Source organism: Nomascus leucogenys, chromosome 18 (assembly GCF_006542625.1).
Source record: "Nomascus leucogenys isolate Asia chromosome 18, Asia_NLE_v1, whole genome shotgun sequence".
Lineage (NCBI taxonomy): Eukaryota > Metazoa > Chordata > Mammalia > Primates > Hylobatidae > Nomascus > Nomascus leucogenys.
Genome location: NC_044398.1, coordinates 83958047 through 83981409, shown reverse-complemented (window position 1 = coordinate 83981409; position 23363 = coordinate 83958047). Strand labels below are relative to the sequence as shown.

The window sequence follows — 23363 nt, the reverse complement described above, 5'->3', positions numbered from 1 at the left end:
GAAAAGAGTTTTGGACAGGAAGGCTGCTGGCCAGCAGAAACTCAAGAAGTGGGGAAGGCTCCCCGCAAACCTGCTTTGGTTTCTGAACCCCATCAGCCTGCCTGATCCTTCCCACACACTACCATCTCTCATGGAAGCAATCAGAGCACATTGAAGGGCAAAATAACTGTGTGTCTTATGCATAACAGGCCGTCAACAAATATCTGCTGAACTGAACTGAATGGAATTCATTCATTGGCCACATCTCTACTTGGCATGGATAAAATTAGGAAGATCCAACTTCCTTATTCTGATACTAAATAGCATTTGACTATGATTGTCACTTTGAGAAAATCAGATAGGATATTGTATCCTACAACAATTGTTACAGCAGTGAGCACTTACAATGTGCCTGGCTTCTTGCTAAGTGCTTGATAGTCATTAGCTCATTTAAGCATCTCAGCAGTGGCTATTCCAACACTGCTACAAAGGAATGGCATAAACGAAAGGGGGTTATGGAATTGCTCACCATGAAGCTCATTTGCATAGGTACTTTTACGTAAGATTGAGGAAATGTCAATCATTATATATGAAAGAATGGAGGTTTGCTGATTTAAAAAAAATTGTATGTGGGACAAGACTTCTCCTATCAACCCTTGTTGTTACCATAGAGTAGATTTTATTGTTTCCATTGTATAGATGGAGAAACTGAGGGTTTCAGAAATTGAAGAGCTTGCCTAAAACCACACAGCTAGTGCATGGTGGTACTGACCAGACCACAGCCCAAGTCTGTCTTCCTCTAAGCTGTAAATGTATAGTTGTTTAATCATATGTAGAGGAAGTCAAAGAAGTTTATAGACCTAATTTGAAGAAATACTTCTTATTGTTAATATTCTTTTTAAGATTAAGGTCAGAAAACAAATGTCACAATTTTTAAAAACAGGTGAAATGAAGTGACTATTACTGACCAGCTTCTAAAGAAACTTTTATGGTGTAGTATTCTGGTGGCACAGAGAAAAGGAAGTCCCATTCATGAAGTATATTCTACCGCTGAGAAATCAAAATGCCAAGTGCACAAAGGCTACTCCTCTATGAAGAAAACAAAAAAAAAAAACAAGGCCTAGAGGGAGATATTCCAGGGGAAGGACAGTCCCTGACATGGCCAATACCCAACGTTAGTCTGAGGAGGGGACAGCACAGCATGAAGGCTGGATTCAGCCAGACCTGGCTTCAAGTCCTGGCTCTGTCACTTTTTAGTTGTGAGACTTTTGATCAGGTGTTTGGCCTCTCTGAGCCTCAACGTCCTCTCCTCTACAAATGAGCAAAATATTTTCTACCTTATAGGACTATTGTAGGGGTTAATGAGATCATTCATTAATTCAGCAATGATTTGTTGAGCATCAGTAGGTACCAGGCCCAAGACCTCTTACTGAAATAATGTATGTAAATAGCTTTCCTCTGTACCTACATTAATAGATACTCGTTAAGTAGTAGCTGGTATTGTTATGTATCCCCTTATGTAAAGAAAAGGAATATTGACAAATGCAATAAAACTGCATTGTATTTCAAGGCTCATTACTGTATAGCTTTGGGTCAAATATATTCCCAAAAGGCCAAGCATAATAAAATAAAATTTAGGTACACATTCTGATTACTAAAGGGGATAGGATACTGTCCACACTCTGGCCAGGATGAGGGAGTAGAATGGGAAGAAGGAATCTGGCTGCTTCCTCAACATTTACTGTTCTCCCTATAAGCAGGGGCCAGGACCACCACTAATACCAACACTCCTCTTTGGTTCTTTGGTCTGCCATGGTGGTGGAGGAGCTGGCTACAGGGCCAGGTCTGTCTGTGCTGGCTGCTTTCACAGCTGTACCAGAGGTGGAAAGAAAGTGAAATTTGATAGAGGTGTATGCAATTCCTATACAACCAAAGTAAACACACCTCATCAGGCTGGTTCAGGTCCTTGAGGTGCAGATCTTGAATAAGATACTCCACGATGCGCACATGATTGCTCTGAGCAGCAAAGTGGAGGGCATTCATTCCATCCTGAAGAGAGCCAGGGGTGGGGGAGATACACAGTGACCTCAGAACTTCCTCTCTCCTGCAATGGTGAGGTAAGAGCTTTTGTCCAGGCATGATCCATATACCTACCTGATTCTTGGCTCTCTGGTCTGCTCCAGCTTTAACCAGCATGAGCATGACCTCAAGGCTCCCAGACCAGGCTGCAAGGTGAATTACTGTCAAGCCGTGCTGCCCCAAGAAGACAGAAAAAGAGAATCTATCACTCTGATGAGCTGTAGCATATATTGCCTCATCAACAAAGGCCAAATTAATACTAGATTGTTGAAAACTAAGAAATTGAGAATTTAATATGCAGCAAAAGTGATATTTTGGTTCTATGGGAAAAAAATGATTATACTTAATAAGTGGTGCAGGCACAAGTGGTTCTCCATCTGGAAGAAAATAAAATGAAAAGCTGTATCACACCATACTCACAAAATAGCACACAAACAATAAATATATTAGAATAAAATCCAGGCTATAATGTACAGTCTCTTAATCCAGAGTTAGAACAGATAGATAATAAACAAAGTCAATTAAAAATGACAGATTTTTTAAAATGTATCTTTAATAAAGATAAATGGTTATTCTCTAACGCAGAAAGCACACTTACATATGGAGAAGAAAAAGACAAACTCAGAAAAATGGACAAAGAAAGGAAATGGAAATGATTATTGTTTAAGTATCTGACATCAGAATTGAAAATACAACCAGCAGTCCCACTCCTGGGAATCTATCACGTGAAAATAAAAATGTCAGTACCTAATTCTATATATATAAGGATATTAATTGTAATACTAAAAACTGGGTGCAAGATAAGAGCCTATCAACATAGGAATGCTGAATAAGTTATGGAATAGTCAGACTATATAATGCAAGCATTAAAAATAATGAATTAGTGCTACAACAATTGACTTGGAAAGATTTCCATGAGCTTTGCTAAATATGGAAAATAAAATAGAGAATAAATATGATATAATCCCATTTGTTAAAAAGGAGTAATTAACAAAACCCCGTACATGTATATGTATATATCTATGTCTATCTATAGGTGGGTTGGTGGGTAGGTAGGTCGATTGATCAATATAGATATGACTATGTGAGCAAGAGAAAAGTACAGAAATAAACACACATATCTCAGATTGTTAAGTATGGTTACCAGAGGAGGAAAGGGTACAGACAGGTGAAAAAAAACACAAGTTATAAAAAGGATCTCATTTATATAGATGCTACTTAAAATATTTTATTTATACAAAATTATTTAGATTTGTCTGTGTGCAAACACGTGTGCATAAAGTTGTTAGACTGAAAAAGACCAGGACTTAGTGACCTGTAGGGATGCTGTGGGCAGTTGTACGCTGACTTGTCTACCAAATAAGAGAAAAAAGTGTGGAAGGAAGCACAGCCAGCAGTTAACACTGGTTATTTTAGGGAGGTGAGATATTTAGGGAAATAAGCAAAAAAATGCACCTGCACCCGGGGCCCTAAGTTACAGAAGCAGGATAGGGCAGACACTCTGAGCCTGATCTCCAGGATCAAGCAGAACTAATCTCAGATTCTGCTCACTTTCTATCACTTTCAAGTATGGGGATCTTGGTGAACTTAGTTCTAACTCTCAGCTTCAGCTTCCTTACCTGCAAACTCAAGTGTCTGTTTTTCTGTTTCCTTTAGCTCCACGAAAAAGTAATCCATTTCCTCAGTACAAGTGCCTACCCAGAGTAAGCTCTCACACTACATTTTATTTGCCTTTCCTAATCAGTTGTGTTTGTGATCTGGAAACTGTTTGTTAGATGTACACAGTATGAGTAAATGACTAAGGAATGAGGGCCTGTAGTACACTTCTATTTGTAAAGTGCATAAGCCTTTTGGCATTTATTTTGGCTGCCCCCAAGTTGCATTAATGTATTCTCTTATTCTCAGTAGAATTCATGTTGGGAGAGTAAAACAACAAGTCCCAAATTATTGAGGCATAACTCTAAAGTGGTGATTCTCAACTGGGGGTGATTTTGCCCCCAGGAAACATTTGGAAAAATGTATGGAGATATTTTTTACTGTCATGCTGTGGGTGGGGGGGAGGTTAATATTGGCACCTAGTGGATAGAGGCCAGGGATGCTGCTAAACATCCTACAATACACAGGGCATCCCCAACAACAAAGAATTATCGGGCCCAAAATATCAATAGCACCACTGTTGAGAAATCCCGCTCTTAATGTGCATATCCTATCAAATTTATATTTCAGCTGTCACTCTAGATGGTGAGTTAGTCCATTTGTAGGTTTACAATTCCAGCATGAAGAAGACTCTTAATTTCTGGACTCTTTGTCCCAAAGAGAAATGATGAACAATGACTACTTGAGGTTCTTCAAAACATGTTCCCTAAACACAATTCCACCCCTTAATTTGGACTTCCCTACAAGTCAATGCTCTATATTTAGTAATACTAAATCTGCATTCAAATAGAGACCAGAAGGCCAGGAGTGGTGGCTCCTGCCTGTAATCCCAGCACTTTGGGAGGCCAAGGCGGGCGTATCACCTGTGGTCAGGAGTTCGAGACCAACCTGACCAACATGGAGAAACCCCATCTCTACTAAAAATACAAAATTAGCCAGGCGTGGTGGCGCATGCCTGTAATCCCAGCTACTCAGGAGGATCGCTTGAACCTGGGAGGAGGAGGTTGTGGCGAGCCAAGATTGCGCCATTGTACTCTAGCCTGAGCAACAAGAGTGAAACTCCACCTCAAAAACAAAAAAAAAAAAAAAGAAAAAAAAAAACACACCAGAAATATTTGAGACAGGTGACAAATCACTCTTTGATAGGAGATCTATTTTTCCCTAAGAGGTAATTCCTAATTTCAAAGCAGCCTACATTTTAAAATTCCAAGCTCCGATCATAAAATCTAAAAGCTGAGAATTCAAGCTGCAATCAACTTGAGTCTCTAAAACCACACTCAGAGTGGAGCCATTGTTCCTCAGAGGCAATGAATCACCGCTCACAGGTGTAAACTCCCCGAGAAGAACCTCCATAAAACAAATTCTTCTGATATGAAACTGGCATACCTGAGACTACTTAAGACCATGTGTCACAAATTACACTCACAGTTGGCTCACGAGGCTCTGTAAAGTGTACATTGCCCAATAGTCACTGACAACCTGTCCTCATTGCCAGTCTCTCGTCATATGTGAGGCCAATAATTTCCTCTGGGGAACACTTCTATGTTAGGAGCTTCCCAGAGGTAAGAAGCTTTGTGAGCAGATGTTTTTATCCTCTGAGCACCACTTGCACCCACCTGGGATTCTTTACTCCTGTCTGGAGTAAGATCCTCCATTTATCCAGTCTGCCTCTTCCCAGGACTCGGGGGTGCTGCTCACTTTGGTCCCTAGCATGCAGTGCCTTGAATGGCACTCAGCTGGTACAGTCTCTGTCCTTGCTCCCCAGATAGACTGTACACCCTGCAAAGCCATGACTCTCATACCAGTGCTTCCCAAAAACAATCACCTAGGAATTTTTTAAAAATGCAGATTCTGATTGAGGCCTGGGGTGGGGCCTGAGATCCTGCATTTCTAACAAGCTTGCAGATGATGTGCATGCTTCAAGCCCTGGGACTACACTTTAAATAGCAAGGACTTCTGTCTAATTGAATCCTCAGTAGTTGACACTGAGACATATGCACAACAGCCACTGAATAAATATTGATGGTGAAGGGGATCAAATGTTAGCTCTTTGCAAATGGTGTTAGAACTTAGAAGAAGTCAAACTCAAGGCTCATCATTCAGATAAAGAAGCTGCCAGATTGGGTCAAACATGACCTTGCTTGAATTATGAAAAACATTTTACTAGTTATAGAGTAATGCCACTGTAGATGATTTAATCAGTTATAAACATATTTAACTTAGTGAAACCTTCAAAGCAGGAAAAAGAGACACACCAGGAATTACTATATTTCCCACCTGACATTATTTCAATCTTCAGGCAAAGTTAAGAGAAATAGTCATGCTTCAGAGACAAGGTAATACAAACAGATGTTTAGAAAAACCTCAAGGAGAGCAAGTTGGTGAAATATCTCTCCATCATTTCAGGAATAATTGATTTGCACTCTGACACAAACCAGTCCTGTATTTAACATATTAGAAACATGGCAATCCTCAGATATGCTGTTTAAAAGAAAAGATGCAATCTAATATGGGCAATGGATACAAAGGTGTTTGCTGTAAGATTCCCTCTACTTTGGTATGTTAAAGATTTGGGGTTATGGTTCTGGTTAAAACGAAGTAAGCACAGTCCACTCTATCTCTGCCACCAAAACAAAATCTCTGGAAAGAATGCATGGAACGTACACTTACTATATACCCACATAAATTTTAAATTAAAATTAAAAAAAAAAAAGAATGCATGGAACAGCTGAGGACTCTGTAAATGGTATCAGGTGGATTGGGGAAAATATCAGAACTCAAAGTAAGGACAATCCTGCAGTGACTTTCCTGATTTTTCTTTTCCTCCCATACCGTCCAACTTGGACTCAAGGCAGTGCAAATCATGGAACTGTGCCCTGGGCACAGTCAGAAAGATTTCCAAGAGAAGCTCTCTCGTTCTGGTCTAAGAAGGAGAAGGGAGCCCCTATAGAACAGATAAGGTAGAGGAAATTCTCTGCTTCATTTTTCTCTACTGGCCCTGCCCCCTCCCCCAAGCCAAGCCCCACTCCCAAAGCTACAACTTGACAGTGGTAGGGGTAGCAGCAGTGGCTGGGCAAGCACCTTAAACTCTGACATAGGGGGATCTTTCTCTCTGATCAGAGGAACTGTGGTCATAAAGCAGCGTGGAGGGAGAATCCAAATGTTCTCGTTACCCTCCCCCACTTGGTCCTGGAGGCAGACCTATTTGTGAGAAGTACACAGCAGAGCTGGGAGACCACAGCCTTGGCTTTCCAGCCAGAGGACCAGGAAAAGAGGGTGGGGAGCTGGAAAATGTAGGGGAGCTGATCATGGGAGAGGATGGAGCCTGAGAAAGGGATGGCATAAAGTTTTGTGTGTGCTCCTGGGCTTACCCCTGAGCTGTTTAATAAGCCTATTTATTATCAGGGTTCATAGAGCAAAGTCAATATTTGATGTCTCTGGGGCCAGTTAGCTTCTGTCTTCCACATTCCAGATTATACTCTGGACAATGATCTTGCTTTTACAAATGGATGCTATTGGCCGTAAAGTCAATATGAGAAAATAAGCAAAAACCCAGGTCCCATATGTAAAGGGGAAACAATTTAGTCCTCAAATTCAAAGAGCACATATATGTATATTCTCTATGAAGAGATCTTTCCAAAATGAACACTGCCAATTAAAATATTTTGTTTGTATGTGAAGAAAAGATGTCTAACTGGAATGATCAGATTCTCCCTGTATATTGGTTATGCTCCAACTTGTTCTACTCAAGATGAGCTTACCTTATCAGCAACATCCACCCTGGCCTTGTGTTTAAGCAAGAAATCCACTGCAGATAAATGATTTCTCCCCACTGCAAAATGCAGGGCTGTGCGGTTCATCTGAGGAGGCATAATTTATGTTTTTAATCATCTGATCATTATTTAGTGTTTTTAAGTTTCCTGTTTCTTGAATAGCCATACTTTTCTATCAAGTGTTTCTATTTTGATTGTTTGGCTTCACTCTTTGCCTTTACCTTTGAAAGTTAAGAGAATTGTGTCCAGCTGAATTCTGCCTTCATTATGAGATAACATTAGAGAATTTGGCAGTCCCCTGAAGGACACGCCTCAAGATGAAATTCTTGTTTCAGCTTATATTGTATTGTATTGTAGCATTATGTTGTAGCAATATAATGGGTTTTGTTTGGAAAGTAAAAGTTGGATTCCCCCCTTATACAATCATTAATAATGGTAAATTTTCCTGCTTAGAATATACTAATAATGCATAGCAGAAATTTTCCTAGATATTCAATCCACTCGTGTTCATTCTTCTCTAAGTTTTTGGACTGTAAATTTTACTGAAGCAAATAAAGTCCTTCTGAAAGGAAGAAGGAAGGGAGGAAGGGATAAAAGGAGCGAAGAAAGGAGGAAGGAAATAAAGAAAGGCAGAGAAAGAAAGCTATGACTATCTTGCTCCAAAGGAAAGTCAACATGGTGCTCCTGGGATACCCAGAGACAGTCTAATACATTTCAGATAATGGAAGTTTTGCTTGGAAATGATATGTGTCATATTTCCCATATTCTAGACACTGCTTTTGCTACCAAATAAGATGTCTGGGCATGGCTTTACTATTCTTCATTACACATAAATAATAAAAAAATGAGAACTGTTTAAATATTTGATTTTCTTGGTAGTGTCAACTTAAATAATAAGAAAGACTCTCAAAAGAAAATATATTTATTTGGGAATAAAGCATTGCAATGGGAATATGCATGTCATAGTAAACTATGTGTGTATTTAGGGAAGTAAAAGAAGACAAAGGTTTTTAAAGGAAAAAATGAGGCAGATTACATAATTGTTTTGAAATAATTATCCTTTGCTACAAAGTTCAACAACAAGCTGACGCCAGTCTTAGATTAGACAGGCAGTTGCTGGGCAGATGTCTTTGCAGAATATTTTCTGTGTAAGGTTGTGATGGCCTTTGTGCAAGGTTGTGGGTTTTGCAGTCTTTTGTGATAGTTTTTGTTATCAGGTATACAAGCATGAGAACCCTGTATTCATGGCCTTCCCCAGCTCTATTTGTCAAGGTTTTCTTAATATCGATGACTCCATTTTGATTCTGAAAACTTTCACAATAGCTAAACCAGTGATAAAATAAGTTCAACAAAACTTGAGTTATGGCTGGGCACGGTGGCTCATGCCTGTAGTCCCAGCACTTTGGGAGGCCGAGGTGGGTGGATCACCTGAGGTCAGGAGTTTGAGACCAGCCTGGCCAACATGGTGAAACCCTGTAACTACTAAAAATACAAAAATTAGCCAGGCGTGGTGGCGCGTGTCTGTAATCCCAGCTACTAGGGAGGCTGAGGCAGGAGAATTGCTTGAACCCAGGAGGTGGAGGTTGCAGTGAGCTGAGATTGCACCACTGCACTCCAGCCTGGGTGACAGCTCAAGACTCCATCTCAAAACAAAACAAAACAAAACAAAACAAAACAAAAAAACCCAAGAGTTATTATGACTTTGTCTGAAATCTGGAGCTTTGCTCTACTATGTCAAATATGGGCTTATAAGCTCCACTATTAATTTTACTTGTGAATAAGGATGTAAGCCAAAATTGCACCCAAGATAATTCAATAAAATTACTTATATTTTTAAAATCTCCATCATCACTGGTTTTAAGGAACTCTACAAGTAACCATGTCAACAATTTGCTGTAAACAGTAAACAGATGTCATTAGAAAGTATAATACAATTCATTAGGAGTTTATAATAACTTGCCACACTGCAAGTTAAAGTGTATTAGATTGTAGTATCTCTCTCAAGTACTTTAATATTAAAAAAAAGTTTAAAATAACAGTTGTATATGGAAAAATGTTAAATGTTTTAAATAGTATACTAGAGAATCTATTTCCTGCTACTTGGAAAAGTGATTATTGCTTCACTTACTCCCACAATTAACCTTCCATGGACATAATAATCTTCAAAGATATCTATCCGTAAGCATTTTTGAAACTATGCAAATATTCCCTTCAAAGAGACTTGCTTATTTCTTTTCTTTTCCCTCTTTTCCATCCTTTCTCCTTTCTGCCTTTCCTTCCTTTCTGGATTCCTTTTTTTTTCTTTTTGTCCCTAAAATTGTTACACTACAAAATGTTGCTGCTTTCCTATTCCAGGATATCTATGGAACATGAACACTATATACACCCATAACACATCACACACACACATTATACACAGACATATCAATCCCCACACTTATCCCCACACATAAGCACAAAGCACCCGCCCCGCCCCACATGCACAACATTCTTCCACTGCACATGGGACATGATTTCAGATTCTGCAGCCTCAGTTTCTAGGACCTTACTGCCTGCCACAGACACAGGTTTTGTGAAACCTGAGTTCAGACTATTTAGGGAGTCTTCCTTAAAGCCAGAGTCAGAAAGCTTAAATAATTGCAGTTAAAATGCCTTATATTTTTTCAGATTTTACAAAATCATATAGTCATAGGAACATATTACTAGAGCCCTCTCAGTGCCTTACAAGGGGACTGTACAAGCAAGGGCCCTGAAGCTTATGCTTCATTTACCATTAAATCCACCTCTGCCACACCCACCTTGAACCACTCCACAAATTGTCCTAAGCAATTGACACAGCCTCCAACCTTCACTTTGATAAACCTAGCCTCAAAGGACTATCAGGAAATCCTCACAAAAGCAAGCAGTAGAGAATCCAAATTTATGGCAGTGGACTTTCCCTCTGCTAAAACCCAGGCACTTAAAGAACAAGTAAGAGCCAGGTTTTAGATAAGGCCTCATTGCCCAAGAGGCAGACGCACTACATTTCAAAACCAGTATAATGAAAATCCACACGCCTCTTTAGATTTTTAAATTTGGAAAAACAGAACCACAAAGGACATCATTGGCAAGAAAACAACCCAGATTGTATAGCAAAAAATGTTCTGCTTTTCCAGAATGTGTGAGGCCAAACTGATCCACAGGCGACAATCCAGGACCAAGTCCGGGCCTGCGACCCTGACAGCTAGCTTTACTGCCCACCCACAGACTTTGAACAGATAGGCATGAAGATTCTCTGCACTCCCCTTCTTGGAAGAGGAGTTAAAACACCCAGAGCCTCTTCCACTGTTTGACTCCGCCTTTTAGCTTAAACACACCTGGATTACCAACAAAGCAGCTCTCCCTTATCTCAGTCAGCACCATGATTTTTATTTTTATTATTATTTCAGATGTCCTGTGTAAACCCAAGCCATTACTGGAGAAGTCACTTGTCATAATTATGACTTCTACTCACATTGTTCACAGCATTAATGTTAACCTTCTTTTCAAACAGTTTCTCCATAAGATCCAAATTATTGCTTTTAGCAGCATTCTGAAAGCTTCTCTCATTTGGGAGTACTGAAAGAAAGCAAAGCAAGCATGACTGAGGGAATTTAAGGAGGCCAAAGAGAAAGCATATTTCATAGGGCAAACCTTGTAACAACAGCCTTGAAATGAAACAACAGCCTTGAGTCTTTCACATTTTGCTATTTTATTTAGGACATGGGAACTTTGCTTCAATATCTTACAAAACTGTATTATCAAGATTTAATTTTCTCCTCATGCTGCAAGCATTTTCACACCCTTAAAAATGTTCCTGGACCCAAACAAAACATTATTCATGAGGACCACCCTGAAGTCAGTAACGTGGTATCTGGCTTAGAAGGTCAGAAGGCCGTAGACTTCCCAGGGGGCATTGTTTGTAAAAAACCTTGTACAAGATTAGGAAAGGAGGAGTCCAAATGCTCCTACAGCTCACAAAGATAAAACTGTTGTCTTCAGAACTCTATACAGATGCCAGGCCTGCATGAAAATTTCAAAATGCAGCCCATCATACGTACAGACACAAAGGTAAAGGGGATTAAAATGTTTTATTCTCATTTATATAAAAACACATAGAAGTAGACTGACATGTACTATAAACATCACATTTCACACACATATATACATTCATATGGTAGGCTTTCTTAACTATCATAGAGAAGATTCCAGGGTTTATTGAGTTTTTTGTTATGTAGGGGAGTAGAGGGCTCTCAGAGGACAGCCCAACATAAGGGGATAAGACCAGAATTGAGGTTAAGTAGGAGTCAATAACACACCATCTCCAAACAGAAAAGACCGTAAGAGAGGTTTCTGTAGATGCGTTGTGGAGTAGTTTCCTAAGGGTTTGCTTGTTTTTTAAATGGTACCATCATGACATTCAATGTTCCCCAAGTTTTTGCCAAAGCAAAACCTTTCAGGATACTGCCAAGTCCAATCAAGGACCAACCAAGGAGTATCTTCTTGGGAAATATTGTTATGGGATGAATTGTGTCCCTCCAAAATTCGTATGTTGAAGTCCTAACCCCAAGTACCTCAGAATGTTGACTATATTTGGAGATAGGGCCTTTAAAGAGGTAATTAAGGTAAAATGAGGTCATATGAATGGGCTCCAATCTGATATGATTGGCGTCCCTATAAGAAGAGAGATTAGGACACACACACACACACACACACACACACAGAAGATCAGGTGAAGGCAGGGAGAAGGTGGCCATCTATAAGCCAAGGAGAGAGGCCTAAGAAGAATTGAACTTTTCCAACATCTTGATGTTGGACTTGTAGCCTCCAGAACTGTGAGAAAATAAGTGTCTGTGGTTTGAGCCATCCAGTCTGCTGTACTTTGTCGTGGCAGCCTGAGCAGACTCATAAAGATTCACATGTTCATTCTTTCTATTACCTGGATCCTTCTCTTCCTTCCTACCCCGACTCTTGTCACCATTCTAGGTGACTTCAACCTCCTCATAGATGATTAATCCAACACCTTGGCCTCTTAGTTCCCTGACTCTGTCACCTCTAATAATCTTCCCCAGATCTGACCTTAGCCATCAAATTTCAGAGACACATTCCTGAACTAATCATCAGTCAAACTGAAATCTGACTTCCAGAATCCTATTCTTTGACCACAACTTCTCATCCATTCAGCTCAGCTGCTCTAGTTCTCCAAGTCCAGAAATTCTGCAACCTTTTGAAGTCCTCCAGTCCACAGTTCTAGCCCTTTTTCATATTCTTCATCTCTATGTCCTTACTTCTCTCCTTACCATGTTTAGATTCCATGGTGCCAGTCTGTTTTTGCTGCCATAACAAAATACCTGACACTGAGTAATTTAAAAAAAAAACAGAAATTTATTTTGCACATTCAGACCATAGCACATGGTCCACCTATGAAATCACTTCTGTGCAAACACTTACCTCCCTCACCATTCTTTTCCTCCATTAGACTAGTTGGTCAGAATCCTAATTCTGAGATTAAATCCAACTGCTACTTGCTTTGTTTCTGTACCTGAACAGCTAAATGGTACTGGAGAAAAACACAGAGCCATGCTGTGGTAGACATTGCTAGTGTTCATCAATATCTGCTTCTTCTCTTCTACCTGGTCACATGTGCAAGCCCATAACCCAGCCTGGATACAGCTAGATGAGGTGTATCCAATGGACTGAAAGCAGAAGTGATGGCAGGTCACTTTGGGGCTGAGTCAGTGAAAAGCCTGTGTCACCCTCTAGGTCTCTTTTCCCTGCCTTATCAACACTGCAAGCCACGTGTTTAAATGAAGGGGTCACAAGATTGTGGTACCTCCATCAACTTGGTATTGGGACACAGTTCTCCTTGGGTCTCTCACATTTCTGCACATCTTACAAGCAAAAGCACTGACTGGCTTTGCTCTTTACTATCTTTTCAAGGATGTTTGTATAGTGAAAAGCCTTGACAGATAGAGATAATATCTTCCTCTGGAGCAAAGGGCAGGTTTGCTTGCATTCTTGGAAGAAAGCAATGGTAAGGCATGCTTACTGACTATTACAAAAGATTTGGGTTCCCTAAGCACAGGATTTTTCTGTAACACAACCCACTGTGTGTGCAGGTGTCATTTAGCATCTTTATATCTCCCTGTGGGAATTGGGGCTTGGAGAACTGACACAAATGCTAACACTCTGGCTACTGCTACTGCTGTGAGTAATGAAATTCATCATCTCTGATCCAAAAGTGTCTTCTGCCAGCATCTCTATCACCCAGCAAGCTAACTTGTGAGATTACAAGTAGGGTAAAATCTCAACCCCTTTATGATCCTTGACACCTGGGTTCCTGAGAGACTAAGAAGATGAGAGACCCTCACCAACTTACTTTGGACATGCTACATGAACAAGAAATAGATCTTTCTTTTAAATGTAAAGACAGGGTCTCGTTACGTGGTCCAGGCTGGTCTTGAACTCCTGGTCTCAAGTGATCCTCTCACCTGGGCCTCCCAAAATGCTGGGATTATAGGTGTGAGCCACCACACCCAGCCAAAAATAGATGATTTTTATGTCCAGTCACTCAGATGTAGGAGTCATTTATTGCTGCAGGAAAAGCTTACTTTGTCCTGACTGATACACATGCTAACAGGTCTCTTAAATTCTTCCCCACTCATCTCAGCACAACTAGCTAGCCTCTACATTTCCCTAGTCTTCCCTTCTTCAACATGTCATATCCTTTCCTTTCTCCTCAAATATCTGAATTTACTAATCTACCTAATTTACTTCCTCCCACTACCATCAACTAATTCTCAGTTAATACCGTTGCCTCATAGTGAAAACAGAAGTAATAGGACACGAATTCCCACATCTTCCCACCTAGGTGAGTCTACCAACATACCTTCATTTGTATATGCAGGGTGAAGCATCCCGGTACCTAGGAAAGGTCAACCTCTACACTTGGGCTCTGGATCCCATCCCCTTTTATCTTTTCAAGTGTTTCATGTCAATCTCCTGGAAATTATCTCTTCTTTCCTCTAGATCACTTAATCTCTCTCCAGTGGATCACTCCCCTCAAAAAATACCGAGATGCCGTAATACCCTGTGTGTAAAAAGCCCTCCCTTGACCCCAGCTTCCTTTCCAACTGCTGCTGCATTTTTCAACTTTCCATTACCCTAAACTTAAGTATTCTATAATTGCTGTCTCCATTTCTTCGTCTTACAGTCTTGTCTCAAACCATGCTAATCAGACATCTTTCCCACCCCTCTACTGAAACTGCTCTTGTTGAGGTCACTCTGTCTTGCCAAAACCTAGTCATCATACCTCCGTCATGTGCATTGAGCTCTTGGCAACTTTGACACAGAGGAACACACACTCCATGTAACATGTTCTTCTCTAGAGGTCTGGTAAACGAACTGTGGCTTTCTAGTCTTTTCTACTGGCTCTTTTTCCTTTGCTTGATCTTCGACTATTAGAATGCCCTAGGGTTTATATAAAACAAATAATCTGTTGATGTAGGCATGATTCCTCCATCTTACAGATGAGGAAACTGAGATCTTCAAAAGTTATACCACTTGTTCATGCTTTGTAAGTAATAGAATTGTCCCAGGCAGCCTGACTCCAACCACATTACCCTGTCTCATGGCCTTCACTGCACTTAAATTATCTTATTCATTTATTTGCTTACTTATTTTATTGTCTATCACCCCTCCACCAGAACAGAATGTTCCACCAGAACAGGGGTTGTCTTGTTCTCTTCAACTCTACATCTAGAACATGCCTAGCAAATAGTTAATGTTAGGTAACAAGAGCACCCTAATGGCGCTGGTTCCAGGTTCTTCTTCCTCCCCAACACAGGCCCGCCAAAAGGAGCCAATCAGAGGTCACGCCTTCCCGCCTCAGCCTAGACCCAGCCCCTCAGCCAACCAGCGACCCCCACATAACGTCCCTAGGCATAAAAGACGGAGGCTGCAGAGCCCTGACGCTCTTTTTCTTCTTCCGCTTCAGCTCTCCCTCGGACTCCTCCAATAAAGATCTCTTGGCTGCAACCGGTATGGCGTGGTCTGAGTCTGAGCCTACAGAGTCACCCTTTCATTGGTGCCGTGACTCAGATTGGGACTCCCCGCCTTTGGTGGGACCCCAATCCCTCTCAGGCTCAGACCAGGCCCCAGTCAGTCTTTGCCCATGTTCCTGTTCGCCAAGCTCTTTGCCCACCACCGGCCTCATCTCGGTAAGTTTTCCCCTCCCGGGCCTACCTCTCGGGCAAATCGCCAGACCGTAGCCGCTCCCGTGACAAACATATTTTGCCCGACGCCCCTACGGCACTGGTAGGCCCCATCATTCACTTCCGCCTCGGCCTGCAGGGAACGAAGTTTTCTCCCTCTCCTCCTCGCGTCTCCGGCCTGGGTCCCTTCCCTTTCTCGCTCCGAAAATCCTGGTACCAGGTGGCCCATGGTCCTCGGCCATAATCGGCCCCTCAGTCCTTCCGCTTTGGTGACGACTGAACCGGAAGCTGAGTCACGTCGCAGTGTTCGGCTATTAGGGGACGCCCTACTTAGCCCTCACTGCATATCCTCTTGTAGCCCCACAATAGGAGGCTCCACATCCCTGCCGGCCGACTCTCCCCTACAGTGCCTCTTAAATAATCTGGCTACCCTAGGCCTTGCCGCCGACCTCAAACCTAAATGCTTAATCAAATTCACAACCCCTTAAACAACCAAAATAAATGGCCCATTTATAGGCCTCTAAATATTGTGAGCGAACAGGAGAATGGGAAGAGATCCCCTATGCCCACAGCCCCGTATAACCCTCAACATCGTATCGCTGCCCTCACCTTCCCCCAATCTTAACACCCCTCAGCCCCACCCTCCGGCCGCCCCCGGCCAGCAGCAGCCCCGCCCTTTATCACTTCCCCCAACCTCTCTCTCCTTTCCCCTTCCTCCACAACCCCCCCAGCTCCCTCCCACCTCTCGTTCCACATCACACCTTTCCATCCTCGCCCCTCTTACAGAAGTTAAACGAACAAAATATATTGTTCCTGTCCATGTTCCCTTCTCTATGACTGTCTTGTCAACGCTTAGGCTCATACACTTCTAACTCCACCTCTTATATCAGAATTTCTCTAACCCCCTCCTTCTCAGGAAGCGCAGACCAGTCTGGGAGCAGGCCCGTACTTATGCAGATCAGGTTCACCAAACAACCCCAGCCCTACCCATCGGGGCGCAGGCAGTCCCCGAACACGACCCTGGCTGGGACTATAACTCCCAGAACGGTGTCTTGGCCTGAGACCACTTCGCCACCTGTTTAATAACAGGTCTCTGCAAGGCAGCCCAAAAGGCAGTCAATTTTGAAAAACTTCATGAAATCATTCAGGAAAAACATGAAAACCTGTCCGCCTTCCTCGCCCGCCTTACACAGGCACTCCAACACTACACCAACATAGACCCCGAAGCCCCCGACTGCAGGCAACTTCTCATGTCCCAATCCTTCGCACAAAACTTCCCAGACATTCGGGCCAAACTAAAAAAGCTAGACAGAGGTCCCTTTACCCCGCAGACCGAGATCCTCGCCACCGCATTCAAAGTCTACCACAACCGTGACGAGCAGGCAAGGAGGCAAAAGTGCAAGATGTTGGCTCAGGCCTTCAAGGCCTCAACCCAGCCTATCAGACGCCATGCCTCTATGTCCACCACTCACCGCCAACCCCCTGGACCCTGCTTTAAATGTGGGAACAAAGGTCATTGGGCTCGTGAGTGTCCTAATCCCAGGCCACCCAAAAGACCGTGCCCCAAGTGCCAACAATCCGGCCACTGGACGACCGACTGCCCCAGCTCCCTCGGGGGAGCTGGGCCAGACCCCCGTCCTGAAGCCGATCTCATTGGGTTAGCGGCCTATGACTGACGGGGCCCTGGGACCTCTTCCCTGACACACACCATCACCACGCAGGAGCCCAGGGTGCCTCTTACAGTGGATGGGCGTCTCGTCATTTTCCTCCTTAATACCAGAGCTACTTTCTCGGTTCTGCAGGGGTATTGGGGCACTGTCTCCACCTCTGGCCCTCCATAGTCGGAGATCATCAGCTCAGGAATCCCAAGACACCTGTGAACAATTAGAGGACTTGCACCTCCTATTTCAGAAAGAAACATCCCAGACTAAAAGGCTCCTACCACTAACCCTGAGGAACGACCGCTTCCTCCAAAATACACAGGTGAAAGAACTCATACTAGATAAAATGATCTCGTTTTCCAGAGCACCCTCTTTACCTTCCTATTTGCTCTTTGCCTATATATCCCTCCTACTTCCTTGGGTACCTCATACAACCACCCCTCCCCTTTCACTAGCTCCTAATTACCTCTACAAGACTCTCAACTTAACTCACACTCTGTTAAACCAGTCCAATCCTTCCCTGGCAAATGACTGTTGGCTGTGTATCTCTCTATCAGCCTCTGGCTATGTTGTCACTCCCATTCCCGCAAAAAAACTAGGTCTTCACCAATTTGACCTACCACCCTCGTTATGAAGGAAAAGACCCTTTCCAACTTCTAAACATGCAGTCATTAGACAGGACGTGCAACCCAACTTTTGCTTTCTTACATTTCCAACATCACCCGTTACACAAACAATAAAAAGCCCATAAACGGCCCTGTAACCACAAATACTATTTTAACTTTCCAAGCCCCTTTACGCATACAACGCAACCTGTCATCTGGCCTGCCTCTAGGGCACCTACCACCACATCAGTGTAATTACACCTTACAACTTCAAGCCCCAATGGATCATGCTAGCTTTCAAGTCACCCAAACAGCTCCATTCAACCAGCCTGTCCGCTTCTCTGGGCCCCCCAAAATCATCACCTCCTCTCTAATCAACAAACAGTCCGGGTTCTGTAATGGCAGACATACTCCCTGCATGACCATTCACCCCTGGACTCCCTGCAGCAGCGCCCCCACCACTAGTGAGTGCCTTCTCATCCCCTCTTTCAATCGCTCTCTCGAATGGCTCCTAGTAGATACAAAACGTTTTTTCCTCCAATGGGAAAATAAAACACAGGGAGCCACTCAGTTTGCTCCCAACACCCCTTTCCAGCCGCTCACTGGAGCTACCTTAGCAAGTACTCTAGGAGTATGGGAGAATGAAAACAACAAACTCACACACCTTTTTAACATACATAACGAGTTCTGTCTACCCAGCCAAGACATATTCTTCTTATGTGGAATGTCAACCTATATCTGCCTCCCCACTAACTGGACAGGCACCTGCACCTTAGTCTTTCTAAGCCCCCACATTGACATTGCCCCAGGGAATCAGACCTTATCAGTACCCCTCAAAGCTCAAGTCCGTCAGCGGAGAGCCGTGCAACTAATACCCCTACTTATAGGGTCAGGAATGGCCACTGCCACAGGAACTGGAATAACCGGCTTGTCCACGTCATTATCCTACTACCACACACTCTCAAAAGATTTCTCAGACAGTTTACAGGAAATAACAAAATCTATTCTTACTTTACAATCTCAAATAGACTTTAGCAGCAGTGACTCTCCAAAACCGCCGAGGCCTAGACTTCCTCACTGCTGGAAAAGGAGGACTCTGCATCTTCTTAGAGGAAGAGTGTTGTTTTTACACTAATCAGTCAGGGATAGTGCGAGATGCTGCCCAGCGTATACAGGACAAGGCTTCTGAGATCAGACAACGCATCTCAGATTCTCGTTCCTTCTCCTGGGACACTCTAAAAATGCCTCTTTTAGCTTGGGTCCTACCGTTTCTCGGACCCCTCTTAGGCATAGCGGCCTTGTGTATTCTCCTCCCTTGCCTAATAAAGTTCATACAACAACGAATCTCCTCCTTATCTAACCAGACTTTTAACCAGCTTCTCATTAGGCACTACCAACTCCTAGCAACTGAGGAAGATGACCAGGACTCCTGTACCTATGGCCTCCGCCTCCAGGACCTGTAATTTCTCAGATTTCCTCCAGGCCCTCCAAGAAGATACGTGGCTCACAGCAGATCCTTCCCTGCCATATGGATGGCTCGCGTCCATAGATGACCTCTACTTACAAGGGACATCTTTAGACTTCACACCCCGGGAAGTGTTCACCTTCAGCACCGTCTTCTTTGGCCTCCTGCTGTTGCTCTGCCCCTACAGTCCTCCAATATCCCTTCCCCACGACGCCCCTGTTCAGCAGGAAGTAGCCAGACGAACAGCGACGCCCACCTCCCCACTTCTTAAAAAACAAAAAAGGGAGGAATGTTAGGTAACAAGAGCACCCTAATGGCGCTGGTTCCAGGTTCTTCTTCCTCCCCAACACAGGCCCGCCAAAAGGAGCCAATCAGAGGTCACGCCTTCCCGCCTCAGCCTAGACCCAGCCCCTCAGCCAACCAGCGACCCCCACGTAACGTCCCTAGGCATAAAAGACGGAGGCTGCAGAGCCCTCACGCTCTTTTTCTTCTTCCGCTTCGGCTCTCCCTCGGACTCCTCCAATAAAGATCTCTTGACTGCAACCGGTGTGGCGTGGTCTGAGTCTGAGCCTACAGAGTCACCCTTTCAGTTAAGCCCTTGAAAATATTTCTAGAATGACTGAATGAACACTATATTGAGGAATTGGTGTAGTTACCAAGCCTGGTTTAGGAACTAAGGCCGTCCCAGCCAGTAGGCTTGGATGGTGTGCCCCTTTAAGAGGCTTGAGTACTGGGAAGGCTGAGGTGGGAGGATCACCTGAGCCTGAGGAGGTCTGTGATTGCACTACTGCATTCCCGCCTGCGCAACAGAGCAACAAGACCCTGCTTGCGGGGAGGGGCGGGGGGGCAGACTTGAATCGCTTTCAGCTTTTGAATTGCTTAACAGCTGCCTCAGTTTATGCTACACATTATTCCCAAGGCATAGATGATCCACTCCATGCTTTAAAAGTGCAGAAAGATTAAGTGACTGACTTATTTAAAGTCAGACAATAAATCGGAGCATGAGTCACGATATAGGAGATAAGAGCACATGAAACTCTTATTTGCAAAAGGACTTAATCATTATTTTTAAAAGCCTCCGGCCGGGCGCGGTGGCTCACGCTTGTAATCCCAGCACTTTGGGAGGCCAAGGCGGGCGGATCAGGAGGTCAGGATATCGAGACCACGGTGAAACCCCGTCTCTACAAAAAATACAAAAAAATTAGCCGGGCGTGGTGGCGGGCACCTGCAGTCCCAGCTACTCAGAGAGGCTGAGGCAGGAGAATGGCGGGAACCTGGGAGGCTGAGCTTCCAGTGAGCCGAGATTGCGCCACTGCACTCCAGCCTGGGCTTCAGAGCGAGACTCCGTCTCAAAAAATAAAAAAATTTAAAAAAAAAAGCCTCCTGCTTAATTCGGAAGAATAATACTGTCCTTCCACCCACACTACACGGTGGGGGTGAATTCCAAAGCTGAAAACCAGCCAACAGGGAGTGCAGCGGTGGAGGCTGGGACTCGGGGTCCCAGGACGGAGTCGCCGCGCCAGTTTCCCTCCTGCAGCGTCCGGAGGTGCTGCACTGGGTACCTTGTCAAGTCCCTTCGACCCGCCCCGCCCCGCAGCCTGATTTTCTGAGACCTCGTCCCGGGACTCACGGAGCTCGTGTCCGGCAACTGCTGTGTCCTCCTCTCCAAGCCCCTCCCGCTTTGGGATCCGGGACAGGCTCCTCCAAGGCAGGGCGGCCGCGCCCCACAGGTCTTCCCTGAGACCCTTGGCGGCCGCAGCAGCCCGGAGCAGACGCCCCCCTGCTGTGGCCCCTTGGCCCCGGGCGCGCCCGGCGGAGTCCATAGTCGCCTCCGCGGGCCCGGAGCGCAGGGCCAGACCCAGACTCGGACCCAGACCCAGACCCAGACCCAGGCAGGCCCAGGGCGCGGGGCTGGACGCAGGCAGGTCAGCCCGGCCGCAGCGCAGTATCGCGTCCGCTCTCTGTTGTGGCGGTTCACTGGGCAACAAGCCCCTGGTTTTCCAGCCCTGCCCTGACTTGGGCTGGCCTGGGAGAATCCGCCCTCAGGTGTGGCGCGCACTGTGCTAAGGTTTGGTTCTCCGGAAAATAAAACATCCTGCAAAATCTACAAGCCCCAATGAACTCCCAGCTCTACTCTACCACTTCTTTGTATAATTTTGAGAAATGTCAAGGTTGAATTTATAACCAACACTATAGGAACTTCAATATCAAATCATTTCCAAATGGGCTTCCAACATTTTCTTGTGAATAAAGTAAGACTTGATTTCTCATTTGAAGACCATGCATTTATAATCTTTCCTGGCGGATTCTTTTGAAAAGTGAAATAATACAGAAGCAAGTCAAATTCTGACCCCCCCAAATAAACTTCAAATAAGAAGGGTAATCGGGTTTTCATTTATTTATTCTTCTTACAAATTTACAAAAGATGTATCATTTTAATGTAAATTATGTAATATCAATGTTCATTTCAAACGTCAGTTTTTCCCTTCAAATTATTGTGCACCAAATTTGAGGCATTAAATTCAAAACAATGTTTCCTAATCAATGAAAAAACAAACATGACAAAATATTATTTATTTTATCAGAATACCACCCGTAACCTCAAACTTTCCTCTTTTAAAAAACGGAAATGGGCCTAATGTTTGTAATAGGGATATGATAAAAACAATAGCAGATAAGTTGAATTGAGTATTATGCAGAAATATCAGTCAATGTACTAATATGGAAAGTATAATATGTAAGTGGAAAAACAGGGCACAAATTATATGTATATGTAGCATGTTTACAAGTAAAATTCTAAAAATCAAAATACCCACACAAACGAAGGAATAATAGTGAAAACAGCAGCAGATCAATGGAAAGCATACAGCCAAGTACAGAAAGATCTCCCAATCTGGGCAACAAGTGAGACCCCCTCTCTACAAAAATTAGACAGGCATGGTGGTGCACGCCTGTAGTCCCAGCTACTTGGGAGGCTGACGTGGGAGGATGGCTTCAGCCTGGGAGGCAGAGGTTGCAATGAGCCAAGATTGTGCCACTGTGTGCCAGTCTGGGTGATAGAGCCAGACCCTATCTCAAAAAAAAAATTAAAAAATATAAATAAATAATTTAAAAAAAGATCTGAATTGTGTTATCCAAGTTTCAAACTGCTTTCAAATTCTAAACCAAGAAATTTACTTTTAAAAAAATCCTCATCAATGACAGGAGAAAATGCATCATCATTTTATGCTATATAGCCTTATAATAGTGTGTGGTACTTACCTTACTCTAACAGATGAGACAAAAACTCCAAAGCAGTGCATTATGTGAAACTTAGCCATAGCTGGACTTTATTTCCCTGAGAGCTTGGGCTAAATGAGAAGCTATGAAGTATACTGTGGGAGGTATTTTCTTTTTCACTCTGTTTCAAATATCAGGTTAGTTCTCAAGCAGAATATTAATTCCAAGTGTGCTAATACATAAAAGCTTGCCCACATGATCTGGCCCTACTCATCTGTCTGATCTTGGGCCCTACAATTCTTCTCCATTCTTCATCCAGTGTTTCCTGGTGGAGAGCAATCAGCTTCTATTTCCTCCCTTTGCCTAGAACCTCTCTCCCCCACCTTCACTTCCGAATTTTTAAAATAGTTTTGATCCTTCGTATCATTAATGTTTCAGATTAAATGTCACTTCCTCAGAGGAGCCTTCCTGGATCATCTTATTCTAAAAGTGTCCCCTACCTTCATGTTCCATTCCCTTATGCTGTTTGTCTCTTTCCTTTGTAATACTTACCACTGAAATGTCTGTATTTGTTTAGTGTCTGTTTCCACAACTAGAATGTAAACTTCATAAATACAGTGATTTTTAAAAGTTTGTTGGGCCAGGCGTGGTGTCTCATGCCTATAATCCCAGCAATTTGAGAGGCCGAAGTGGGA

The 23363-nt window shown here is 43.4% G+C and overlaps 1 protein-coding gene across 1 annotated transcript in view; it reads right to left on the bottom strand.

The window, feature by feature from the left end:
* Positions 1 to 21406, bottom strand: part of ANKDD1B (ankyrin repeat and death domain containing 1B) — a 59543-nt gene extending 38137 nt beyond the window's left edge. The window contains exons 1-5 of the mRNA XM_012497435.2: positions 21080 to 21406; positions 10981 to 11084; positions 7476 to 7574; positions 2134 to 2232; positions 1924 to 2028 (exon numbers count right to left, since the gene is read on the bottom strand). Coding sequence (XP_012352889.1) covers positions 1924 to 2028; positions 2134 to 2232; positions 7476 to 7574; positions 10981 to 11084; positions 21080 to 21272 — 600 coding nt within the window. The 5' untranslated portion in view covers positions 21273 to 21406. The remainder of the gene's footprint in view (positions 1 to 1923; positions 2029 to 2133; positions 2233 to 7475; positions 7575 to 10980; positions 11085 to 21079) is intronic.
* Between the last annotated feature and the right edge of the window lie 1957 nt (positions 21407 to 23363).